This window comes from Arvicola amphibius, chromosome 11 (assembly GCF_903992535.2).
Source record: "Arvicola amphibius chromosome 11, mArvAmp1.2, whole genome shotgun sequence".
Taxonomy (NCBI): Eukaryota; Metazoa; Chordata; class Mammalia; order Rodentia; family Cricetidae; genus Arvicola; species Arvicola amphibius.
This window is the reverse complement of record NC_052057.2, coordinates 6,420,741-6,433,052: the sequence shown is the minus strand read 5'-3', so window position 1 is coordinate 6,433,052 and position 12,312 is coordinate 6,420,741. Positions and strand designations below refer to the sequence as shown.

The 12,312-nt window shown below is 40.9% G+C and overlaps 1 protein-coding gene across 3 annotated transcripts in view; it reads right to left on the bottom strand.

Moving 5' to 3' along the window:
- The window catches only part of Rapgef2 (Rap guanine nucleotide exchange factor 2), a 213,081-nt gene that overhangs the window by 113,195 nt on the left and 87,574 nt on the right, over window positions 1–12,312 (bottom strand). For all 3 annotated transcript variants that reach the window (XM_038347929.1, XM_038347930.1, XM_038347931.1), the window contains exon 5: window positions 1,043–1,118. In XM_038347929.1, the coding sequence (XP_038203857.1) occupies window positions 1,043–1,118 (76 nt within the window). The remainder of the gene's footprint in view (window positions 1–1,042; window positions 1,119–12,312) is intronic.

Genomic DNA, 12,312 nt, shown 5'->3' with positions numbered 1-12,312 from the left:
AAAAGGAAAGTTCTGCCAAATCCTAAAACAATATTAAGAGGGGGAAAAAAATCTCAATTTGAAACGTTGGGAAGTTCTATCGTCCGTCCACACTTTCCAGTATCCTTAATTTTTACCACCACCGTTCTATTTTCTCACTTTCTGAGATCTGGCCCCAACTTTTACTAAGTCTAGAGAGAGGAAGTTCTTACTGCTGACAAAATTCCTCTCCAACATCATGGGGAAAATCCACAGTCTCTGGAAAAAAAAAAAAATTGGCCTGGAGTTGCCCATCAAATATTTAATCAAATGTGATAAAAAAAAAAAAAAAAGTTCCACCATTACCACTCCTGGCCATCATTTATTTTACAAGTTTCGTTCCTGGAGAGGACAGGAGATGGGGACACAAAGAAGGAGGGTATCAGGGCTGGGTACCTTACCCTCCCCACCCACATCTTCGCTTTTGTTATTTTTAAAGAGTGCCCAATATCCTCTCCTAAAATCATTTTTAAGCAGTAAGGGCAAAGAACCAAAGACAGTTTTCCTTTAATGCTTTAATGAAAATAGTTAGGTTGCTAAAATCACTGTTTCCATTCCATGCAATGCCTTATCTTAATGTATCTTAAATCACACCACTGTGACATTGGGCTGTCGGGGGCTTCAAATTCACAAGGTGGTTCTCTAATTTTTCATTCAATTAAAGGAATTTCCAGGATTGCCTCATGTTAACTGCTCCCTGAATACATCAATGGAATTCACTTCAAGGAACTTGTTCAAAGGCTACTTGGAGCTAAGCTTCTACAGTCCCAAGGTCCCCCAAATTTCAGTTAAAGGGCATAACTACTGATTGAATTATAAAGTTCAAACACCACACACTGTCTCTTGTCAATCTTCTACCTTCTATTTTTTGAGTTTTGTAAATAATTTCAATTATGAACTCAAATTCATAATTATTAAGTATGTTATAAAAATACAATACTTTATGAAGAATAGTTTGTGAAAGAACTCTTATTTTTTAAAAATGCTTTATGAAAATAAAAGGTTCAGGAAAACATATTCTTACCACAATCATTTCAGAAGGCTCTAACACAATGCATTCACAGCCACGCCTAAAGCTTCCTGCAGAACGCTTGCCAAAACTAGAAAGGGGGGTAAAAAAAAAAAAAAACATAACAACAGATTCAGACACCAAGAATCATGAATTAGGAATTCAAGCTAACCTCCAACCACAGAAAAAAATTTAATTATAAAAGCTGCACATTAAAGATGCCTTTAGTCACTATTATACAAAGAAAAACAACAAAATAATTTAAATTCCAAAATTCCAATCGTGTTTTTCTGAAAATTTGTTTGCAAGTTAATCATGAAAGTAAAGAAGCACTGATATAAACATGTTCTGTGATGAACTGGTTAAAACCATTCCTAATGAGGTGAAGTTGTGGAATATTTCAATATAGACAGAAATGGTCTAACTGTGAACTACAAACATACTTATAAAGGAAGTATATTTTAAAGTCAATCCCCTTTTCTAAGTTAACATGTTTGGACTCAATATTACTTTTATATGGGAATGTATTTATTTTCTAATTTTCCTATCAATTTATTACAAATGTTTTAAGAAAAAGATGCCAACATAAGATTGCTCTTCTGTGAGTACAAAATGGTGTGCACAGACATGTGCAAGACTATCTTCCTGAAAGCTCTACCCTGGAAACTCAAACAGGTTCCTCTGCCCCATCCCGTGAACTCCCCTTTAACTCCAGAGAGGACTGCTTTTTGTTTTTTATTTTTTTTTTTCTGACATTCTGTTTATAAACTAGAACTCCGGTGTGTCACGGCGATTCAGACCTGCCTTCTCCATCCACAAACTACCTGTCTCTACCCACCTACTCCAAAAACTCCTCTTTCCCTCTAACACAAACAATTTTTCAAAAGCTGCCATGTAGACTGAATGTATAGCTCACCATGTTACATGTATGTGTTTTAGTAATCTTTTTATTTATAAAGTTTGCCTAGTATACAAAGTAACTATAAAAACAAACAAGCCAACTAGGCTTAACTATACCATCTACACACACATTCACGTACTTTTATCTGTTTGTCCTCCCCTTGGTCCTTTCCCTGTTCCCTCTGATCTGCTTCCTCTTGTCCCCTCCCACTTTCTTGTGTTTTGTTCTTTGAATGCAGATTCTGCATCCGAGAGAAAATATGTAGCACTTGTCTGCGACTGGTGTATTCCAAACTCAACGCAATAATCTCCAGTTCTCCAGCCTTTGTGCAAATGATCACCATCTATTCTTCTTACAATGAAAAGTCCACAGTGCACACACCACAACATCTTTAAGGAGGGGGGGGATTCTTCCCAATAACTAATCTTAATTGAACACTTCCACACTCCACCCCCTGGTTAATTAGGCATTCAGAGTTATTTCTATGGAAATTCTTGCTCCTATTATAAGGTCCTTATACCATGACACACAGTATTTCATATACTAGGAACCAAGCTATGAGAATGAAGAAAGCAGGAAAGCATTCTGTGTGATCAGTAGTTGCTCTGACCACTTCATCTGTTGACTCATTTATATGGAATCACCGGTCAGAGCAGGGTCATCATTTATGTTCTTCTGGGCTTCAGACTTGCTTTATGGAAGATCAAAACCAGGATCCTGGGTAACACCACTGAATCATACTTTTTAAAAGCACTTTGAACATGCATTCAGACATACTAGAAGGTATGCAGTGCAGTGTGTCTTATGAAGTAGAAAAATTCTGCCAATGAGCTGGAGAGTTGGCTTAGTGGTTAAAGTGACAGTCATGCAATCAGAAGGACTAGAGTTCAAATCCCAGGACCCACTGGAAAAGCTGCGTGGGTATGCTGGTGAAAGCAGGGTCACAGGATACGTACAGCTGGCTGGCTAGTAGAGAGTAGCCATAATTTAAGAGTTCAGGGACTGACGTAGAGGCACAGTCTCTCAAAGAATAAGGTGATTCTAGTCACCAGCCTCGGGGCTCCATGGTATTCAACCATGTGAAAAATAACTTTGATATATTAGTAAAATACACAACAGGCTTACCCACATCATCATTTTGATCCTACTACATGACAAGGGAAATGTATATTGTCTATTTAAGGTTTGTTACGTGATGAGGTAAATGTATATTGTCTGTTTAAGGTTTGTTACTAAGTCGCATGACATTAAAATCTGAAATTGGATGAGAGCGGCTGTTGTGCAGCTCAGAATTGTGTGTGTAATTAGCACGAGCAACTCCCAGGTTTGACTGCCAGCACCTCAAAATAAACAAGCCAGCCAAAGCTCAACTGTGAGACTCTCAGTTGTCAGATTTTATTCCATTTCAGGCCTGGACAATTGTATAAACCTGACTGCTTCTTTCAAAAACACAGCACAGTAAAGAAATCATAAATATCTGTGGTGCAGACAATGTTCCTATAATACTTGATAAGAGAAATCAAAGCATGCTGCCACAAAACTGTTCGAACTTCAGCGAGTGACAGTGGAGCCCCATCTGTGACGTCAGCAGAGCACACCATCGGTACTGGTATGTACTTTCCTTGTACCCATGCCCCCATGTCCTATCCTGTACTGCAAATCCTCTTACCAGCTAGGACTCAGTTTCTAGAAGATCGGGGCTTCGAGTTGCACTAACACTGTTGCTTTGGGGTGCAAACTTCACACTACATAAAACATAAAATATGCCCAGGAGAGTCTGTGGGATGGGAGCTGCGGGTAAGCTAGACAAAGTCTGCAGTCACAAGACTCGCATCATGTACACACCGCAAAGCGGTCAACAGGAGAAGCAATTCTCCACCAGATTAATTTCTCAAATACTCGGAAGGAGAGAGGCTAGCACCCTCAAAATACATCAAAGCAAAGTATTTGTCTTTTTTTATCCAAAAGGCAGCTGTGCGAGGGAGATGGCTCAGTTGGATAAATCCCAACTGGAAGCACAAGGATCTGACTTGGGATCCCTAGAGTCCACCCTTACAAATTTCTGTGGCCATAGCGATGGTGTCCTCAGTGCTAAGGAAGAAGAGTTAAGGACGCCACTATCTGTACTACAGAGCTCACTACAACATAATTCACGATGACCGCATGTGGGGAAAACTATACTATCCAAACAAACACTATTATATACATAACAAATAAAATAGATTTCAAGGTACTGATGGTAACAGACAAACTCCACAGCCCAGGCTAGCTTCAAACTCGGGATCCCCTCCTGCCTCAGCCTCAAAAGTGCTGGGAATACAGCTGCCTGACGCCAAATACGGCTCACAGTGGAGGGTTACTCAGCCACAGAAAGGACTGAAGGACTAACATATGACACAAAATGAAGGAACTTTGAAAATATCACATTCAGGACAACGAGCCAGTCGCAAACACTCAAATTCATATGAGTCCACTTGGAAGAATTATCTAGCATAGGGAAATCCAGACAAAGGGTGAGGTCACTGAGAACTGACAGGAGAGACGGGGCAAGCCCACAGTTAGCGTGCTTGTTTTAGTGGCTTTGGGTTTCTTTAGAAACACTTAGGGCTTGAGTAAGAGAAAAGCAAGAACTGGGACAGCCAACAACTAAGGGCTGGGGTACTTGCCTACCAGTTCAAGTCTTGCCTATAACTAGAGAGCACCCCAGTCCCCAGCAAAGCATCCAGGTGTTTGGGACTGGAGCACGCTCTTTCCATTCATCACATAACACCGAGCGAGAGCACCCAGAAGTTCAAGAAATGGGAAGAAATGGGCAAGCACACATAGGACAAACACTCAATGAATACTCTGAGCAATCAATTATACCTATGTTTTCTTTAACTCGGCGTAATCCCATTTCCCTTTTGTCCATGGCCAATACCTAAGACTCTCCCGTGTTATTTCTTACATGTGTAGTATTTTGCTACCCACTCCTCTTAGGGCGTTCACTGGACATATAACACAAATCAGTACTGCCAACAACATAGGCCCTTTAAACGTAAGAATTTACAATATATTCCCAAAACATAACCACTGTTTGGTAGTTTACAGTCAATAGAATATGAGTATTCAAAGAGCTGCAACCCAATAGCAGTCAGAACTGGCTTTCAACGAGAGCGAGGTATCAATGGCCAGGCCCACTTACCAGCTGGCTGAGTGGGAAAGGACCACTCAGCATTTGTAATTGATGGAGCAATTCAAATTCAGCACAATCACACAGTGCAGTAAGAGCCTTTGGTCAAATGAAAACACCCAAAGATCTGAATGTCAGATCCATGCAGGCCAAGTGTCCTTGGGCAGCCACTGCCAGGACTTCAGCCTTCAGGAGGGCTGACTGCTGCTGCTTTGAATTTTAAAGATATTGGGTTGTTATATTTAAATTTGAATTAAAATACTTTAAAAGTCATCCCAGTCCTGTAACAGTTTCAGTATTTATGTACACCTGTGTGTAAAACAAAACAAGAAAATTAGTATGTGTGTGTGTGTGTTTAAAGAATGCTCATGAAATCACTAGAACCTGTTTAAATCCTTCTAAGTTGTTCTATATAAATACACTGCACAACTTTGCTGCCAACTCCATGTAATTCTAGAACGTCCTTATCATCTTTAGTATTAATCAGCCACGAGATGACAGCTGAAAGTTGCACAGGTCCACATTTGGGTTCTCTCTTCCTTCTGAAAATAAAACATGTAAGCCCCACCACCAGCCGTCTACAGAGAGACCACCTGCAGAACAGTGCACGGTACAACAGTCCACCCCACCAGCCGTCCACAGAGAGACCACCTGCACAACACACGGTACAACAGTCCACCCCACCAGCCGTCCACAGAGAGACCACCTGCACAACACACGGTACAACAGTCCACCCCACCAGCCGTCCACAGAGAGACCACCTGCACAACAGCGCATGGTACAGCAGTCCAGTTTCATCCCACCTGAATTTTTTTGCACAGAGCAATTTAAAAATTAAGAATTACAAATTAAGTCAGTTCTTCAAACCAAAATACACCAATGGGAAATGTTTTTACAAGTACAAATAACACAACATCCTAGCATCCAAAACAGACAACCAAAAATCACTGTCAGTGACAGCCTGCTAGATCTAGTCTTTCAAATTCATAAGCAGAAAGCACACATCTGAGAAAGTCAATCTTACCTAGTTTGTGTGAACTCCCATAGGCAGCAAGGCACGGGACAGGCGGCATGGGAGTTGTTCCGGCCAGCCAACCCTGGGTTTCTGTCAGCCCGCTCTTTCCCAACTTGAGTCAAGAGCACTTTCTAACAGCGTTGAGTGTCCTGGAAAAGGCGGCAGCTGGGTACAGAGCCTCCTCTATCAGTGTCCCTAACCTTGCCCTGTGTATGGGCCTCCACATTCTTGTGTGCGTCAGAACTGCTTGGCGGAATGCAAGTTCTGTGCGGAATGTAAACTTGCTCATGTAAGGGTATATGACAAGGAGATCACAGACGGTGGTGAAACCGGCACCCCATGCTCACCAAGGGATCAAAAATGTCAGGCAACGAGACAGACTTTTTTTTTTAATCTCTTCAGTTCTGGAAATAATTGCTAAATTTCATTATTCTCCTTAAAAAATCTAACTATAAATAAAATATAAATAATCAACTGATGTCCCTTAGCCAAAATCAATTTATCTATTGATGACTTGGGGGGGGGGGCAGTATATCCCATCATCTGTACAAAGCACAGTAGCAAGTAGTCAGCCCCTACGCAACAGGTTAAGCCATTAATATTATCCTCAAAGTCACAAGAAAACTCAGGAAAGTAGGTTGAAAAACTTGCCATAAGAATATATTTTATCTTTTTAATGCTTAGCTTCACTCAAAAATAACAGGTACTTAAAAATGAAACCATCCATCAAGTAACATATAAACCATGTGTGTGTGTGTGTGTGTGTGTGTGTGTGTGTGTGTGTGTGTGGTGAAACTAGATAGCATTACAGCATCCTAGAAACCTCCCATGGCTAGCTTAGAAACACTTCACTTCAAGCACTCAATGGCAGAGGGAAGCCCAGCATTTAGCCCTTACTTACAAATGCAGCACATACAAAAATAACAAGGAAGGGCTCTTGACTGTGCTCCCCCTACTGTCCCACCCTCTGGTCAGTCCCTCAGCTGTCTTATCGACTTAAAGAGAAGTATTAAGCATTTGGTATCTGCAATATGAATATTTCAATTTCTAAAAATCCAACCTGCACTGTCTTCAATGTCTTTGAAGCCCCAGTACGGCAAGAGCGCTGCCGCCGTCTATGGGAGACGTCCGGGCAACAGCAAGCACTCCCATGTCCCTGTTAGCTGCAGGCGGCGAGCCTATGTGCTCCCGGCTTGGGGCTCTAGCTGAGCCAACATTCCTTCTGAGGCTCGCTTCCTGCTTCCATGACCCACCCACCTCTCGGGGCTGCATTCTGTATTACGCATGTTGTATGGGCACACTCTTTCCGCATACCAGCCTCATGACCTCAGCAGCTGCCTGACAGACACTCTTTATCAATTTCTATTAATTCATTATCTACTCCTGCAAATCGAGGAGAAGTAAGGAAATCGGCAGCCTCTGTTCTCCTGTGAGCCTTCAAGGTCAAATGCTAACGTGTAACAGCAGCTGCAATTTCTGTTATTACTGTGGACGAAATCAGTACTAAGAACTGATTGCTCTCCACCAGAAAGAAGCTGAACTGTATGTACACCAGCCTGAGGGACTAGCGTGGTAAAGACTGGCATACATTGACATCATTACCGGTGGGCAGAGCTGGAGGAGGAGGCTGTTTGGCTCTTGCTTTCCCTCTTCCAGAGATAAAGATGTTCTTACCTCAGCTGTGCTAGGCTGTACAGAGCAGATTCCTGTCTTGCCCAATCTAAACCAGCCCGGGACAGTGGTGTGAGAGCTACACTCTGGTAGCGTCTACGTCCTCGTGACCGATCTCTACAGACAGCTCAGCTACATTGATCTGTTGCTTTCAGTCCACACAGTGGCACAGACACGTCTCTGCTGATCGCTGCGACTTGCCACAGCCGCCAGTCGAAGGGTTCTTTAAAAGTTACGGTCCATAGCGGACGCTCCCCTCAGCATGGAGACACATGCCGTAACTAAAATGGCTTTTTACTGCTCGGCATTTCACTGTGCGAAGCTGGGCACATCGAGTCGAACAGAGAAGGCAGCTCAGCTACCGTACCTATCTACAAACTAGTATTTATAAAACTGCCTGAAGAAACAAAGAGAAAAATACATTAAGAACTATATGATTCACTAAGTAAAAGGGGCAGTTGAGTCGATGGGTGACTCAGATTGACCATAAAGCAATAAGGACCTAATATCATTTCAGGAATGAGAACCAAACATCTCAGTCTTGAAACACATTTACATGAGCGGTATCAAGTCACAGCCATCTAGCAAAGCTAGCTCATTTCAGGAGGTAAAATGTCTTTGTAAGTCAGGACCTAAACAAAACTTGTCTAAAACAAGAAAAAGAATATTCACACATACATATAATTTACTACAAAGTTAGCGAGTAATAAAATGCCAATTTGTTTAACTCAGCTGAGGGAAATGGGGGTTTCTCTCATGAATCACATACTTGTAGCATGAGTAAATTGACGTTCCTTCCAATGCTACCAAAAGGCAACACTGTTGATATTGTTTAAATCTGTTTCAGAGTTTCCCTGATAGACTGAAATAATAAAATCCTGTGACTTACCACTTAAAAGTTAAGCATTATATATTAATATGAGACATGTTTGAAGTACATTTGAAGGGAAACTTTCTAAGGGTCGAAATAAAAAGATATCCATGCTCATGGTCTAGAGAGCTGATGTCTGGCACCAGTCCAGGCAATCCAATCAGATCCTAAATAGCATTCTTGACAGTGATAAGTGGATTTAAATCAATATGGGAAGATGGAGCTATAAAAATGATTCTGACAAAAAATAAAATTGGTGTTTGTCACAAATGTACAACTGGGCACACAGACAAACACACAGAGGGACTCTAGATCTGATTAAATGGTTTTCAGGTTTATTTTTGATTTTCTTTTTTTAGTTAGGCATTTTATGTAAATGTTTTACAATGAATTCAGTAAGCTTTTTTTAACATGTTAAGATAATTCAATAAATTAAGAAATATTCCTTCGGGGCAGGCAAGATGGCTCAGACAGGAGCCATGCAAGTTTGGTAGCCTGAGTTCTATGCCTGGAACACACAAAAAGGTAGAAGGAAAAACCCAACTCCACAAAATCATCTTTCTGACATAAACATACACGCTTCATGGCACATATGAGCTCTCATGCATACAGACATGAAAAGATTATATTCTTTCAATGAATTTTCCTAAAACTATTGCTTTCCACGGGCGAAACAGTAAGCCTCAAACCATTCAGAAAAATTTAACTCAAAATGAATCTCAGACCCTAGTGGTAAACTTGATAATATTAAATTCCTAGGCCTGAGAAAACTTATGACATCCAGGCTAAGAGGTCATAAACAGGACACCCAAAGTATGAAATAGAAATTAGATTTTTGATTTTAAAAGATTTTAATAGGGCTGGAGAGATGGCTCAGTGGTTAAGAGCATTGCCTACTCTACCAAAGGTCCTGAGTTCAATTCCCGGCAACCACAAGGTGGCTCACAACCATCTGTAATGAGGTCTGGTGCCCTCTTCTGGCCTGCACGCATACACACAGACAGAATATTGTATGCATAATAAATAAATAAATATTTTTTAAAAAAGAAAAAAAAGATTTTAATAAAAACTAAAAGCCTCAGCCGGGCGGTGGTGGCACATGTCTTTAATCCCAGCACTCGGGAGGCAGAGGCAGGCGGATCTCTGTGAGTTCGAGGCCAGCCTGGTCTACAAGAGCTAGTTCCAGGACAGGCTTTAAAAAAAGCTACAGAGAAACCCTGTCTCGAAAAAACCAAAAAAAAGAAAAAAGGAAAAAGAAAACTAAAAGCCTCCTATTAAGGGCCAGCAATATAATATGGCTGGAGATAAAGATGCTTACCACCAAGCCTAAACACCTGAGTTCAGTCACTGGGTCCTGCACCGTGGAACATGAGAATTGATTCCCTCAGGCTATTCTATAACTTCCTTGTACCTTTTGGTTGTTAAGTTAGCAATATCTAGAATTAGTTAAAACCAAAGTGGCTTGGTATACCTGTGAGGGATTTTATCTTAACCAAATCATTTGAAATGGGAAGACCTGGTATAGGAGGTTCTTCTGTTCATGTGTTACTTTCATTGGTTAATAAATAAAGAAACTGCTTTGGGCCTGGTAGGGCATAACTTAGGTAGGCAGAGAAGACAGAACTGAATGCTGGGAAGAAGGGCAAAGCGAGAGACACCAGGGATCTTCTGCCTGAGACAGACTCTGGTTACAATCTTGCCAGTAAACCACAGTCAGGTGGCTATAGACAGATTAATAGAAATGGGTTAAACTAATATGTAAGAGTTAGTCAATAAGAGGTTAGAGCTAATGGCCAAGCAGTGTTTAAATTAATAGTTTCTGTGTGGTTATTCGGGTGTAAGCTAGCCGGGCAGCCGGGACGAACAAGCGGGCCCTCTCCTTGCAACAAAGACCCACTTTTAATCCAGATCTTTTGTGATGGAAAGATCCAGCAAAATCTGGGCCACACCATCTGGTGGCAGCCTATATAAAAGAAGGAAGCTTTCTCTTTGCTGCTTGCCTTCACTCTTGCTGGCAAATCCATTCCTTCACTGGCATTAAAATCTACTTCTTCAAGATTGGAGCATAGCCTGGCTGTGGGGCACACCTTTAATCCCAGCACTCGGGAAGCAGAAACAGGCGGATCTCTGTGAGTTCAAGGCCAGCCTGGTCTATAAGAGCTAGTTCCACAGGAGGTTCCAAAGCCTGTTTTGAAGGAAAAAAAGAAAGATTGTACCATACATATATGGAAGATCAGCTGAGGCATCTGGTCTCATGGACTAATCAACTACTGTATTCTTGGGCTTTCCATTGGTAGACAACCATTGTTGGACTTGCTATACTATAGCCTGAAGCCACCCTAAAATATTCCACAGATACATAGATAGACAGACACAGATAGAATGAATATCTATTTCTATCTTTTGTCTCTATCAGTTCTGCTCCTCTCAAGAACCCTTCCTAATACAAAAATATAATTTAAAAAAAGGATTTATGAACACTAAATAGCATTACTGCTATTTTATATTTAACTGTAAAAAAATAAATCCTATCGTCATAACTGCATTAGTCGAATTAAGAAACAGCTAAGGCAATGGTGCTAATACAGTGAGCACACAGTTCTAATTGGTACCTGAGCACATTAAGAACCCACGATATTTAAACTTGTATATAGAAAGCACTTATACATCTAAGCCATTGCTTGTCTTTACTCATTCCAACTAGTGCTTTCAGACAATTCACAGCATGTTAGCAAATTGATTGGGGCATATATTACGGACACTTTAACAGTCGAGTGTGTTCTACACACACATCCTTTAATTCATAAAACAATGAAAGATATTGTTCCCAGAACTATCACTAACTGGAAATTTTATTTTATGAAAGATATTCCAACTTCATGGAATTTAGCAAAATCCTTAACTAATGCTATTTCCTATTACAATATCTAGTGCAAAGTACCTGTTTCCTTAAAAACAAAACTTAGTTTCTACATACATATTAGACATACCTTAAACTCAAACAGGTCACACAGTACCTGACCATCCCTCTATCATGCCTCTGAAAGCAGCCAACACAAAGCAGAGCTGTGAACCCCTCTGCAAGTAGTAGCGGACACAAGATTCAAACATTTAGCAGAGAAAATCAATACTGTGTTTCACTGTATATCTCAGATCTTACGACCTTCATAAATACCATAATACTTTTCTGTAAGAGAAATACGGCTGTGGCAAAATGAATCCTCACGCGTTTCCACCCAGGGTGGGCAGGAGCCATCCCCTGGCCTCAAGCATGTGATAACAACTGGCACAGCACCAAGCACACACACACACACACACACACAAACCTGAGAGTCCTGTTCTTTAATGCCACTTTCTTGACAACTACCAAAGCCAGGGTTCAAGTACCACAAAAGCCTGTATTTATATGTACAGCACATCTGTATGCTGTAGTTATAGCAACCCAATTCCCAGCCTGATGATCCAGCAACTGAACTCTGTCCCTAGAGGAGAGCTTTGCTCTGTGCCTCAGGTATCACCTCAGAATGCAAGTCAAAGGAGAAAGAACAGTCCAAATAATGTGAAATATTTCCGAACATTTCAGGACTGTTTTAAATACTAAAGCAAAAAAGTACACTAATATCCAAAGGGTTGTTGTAATATATGCATGCACTGG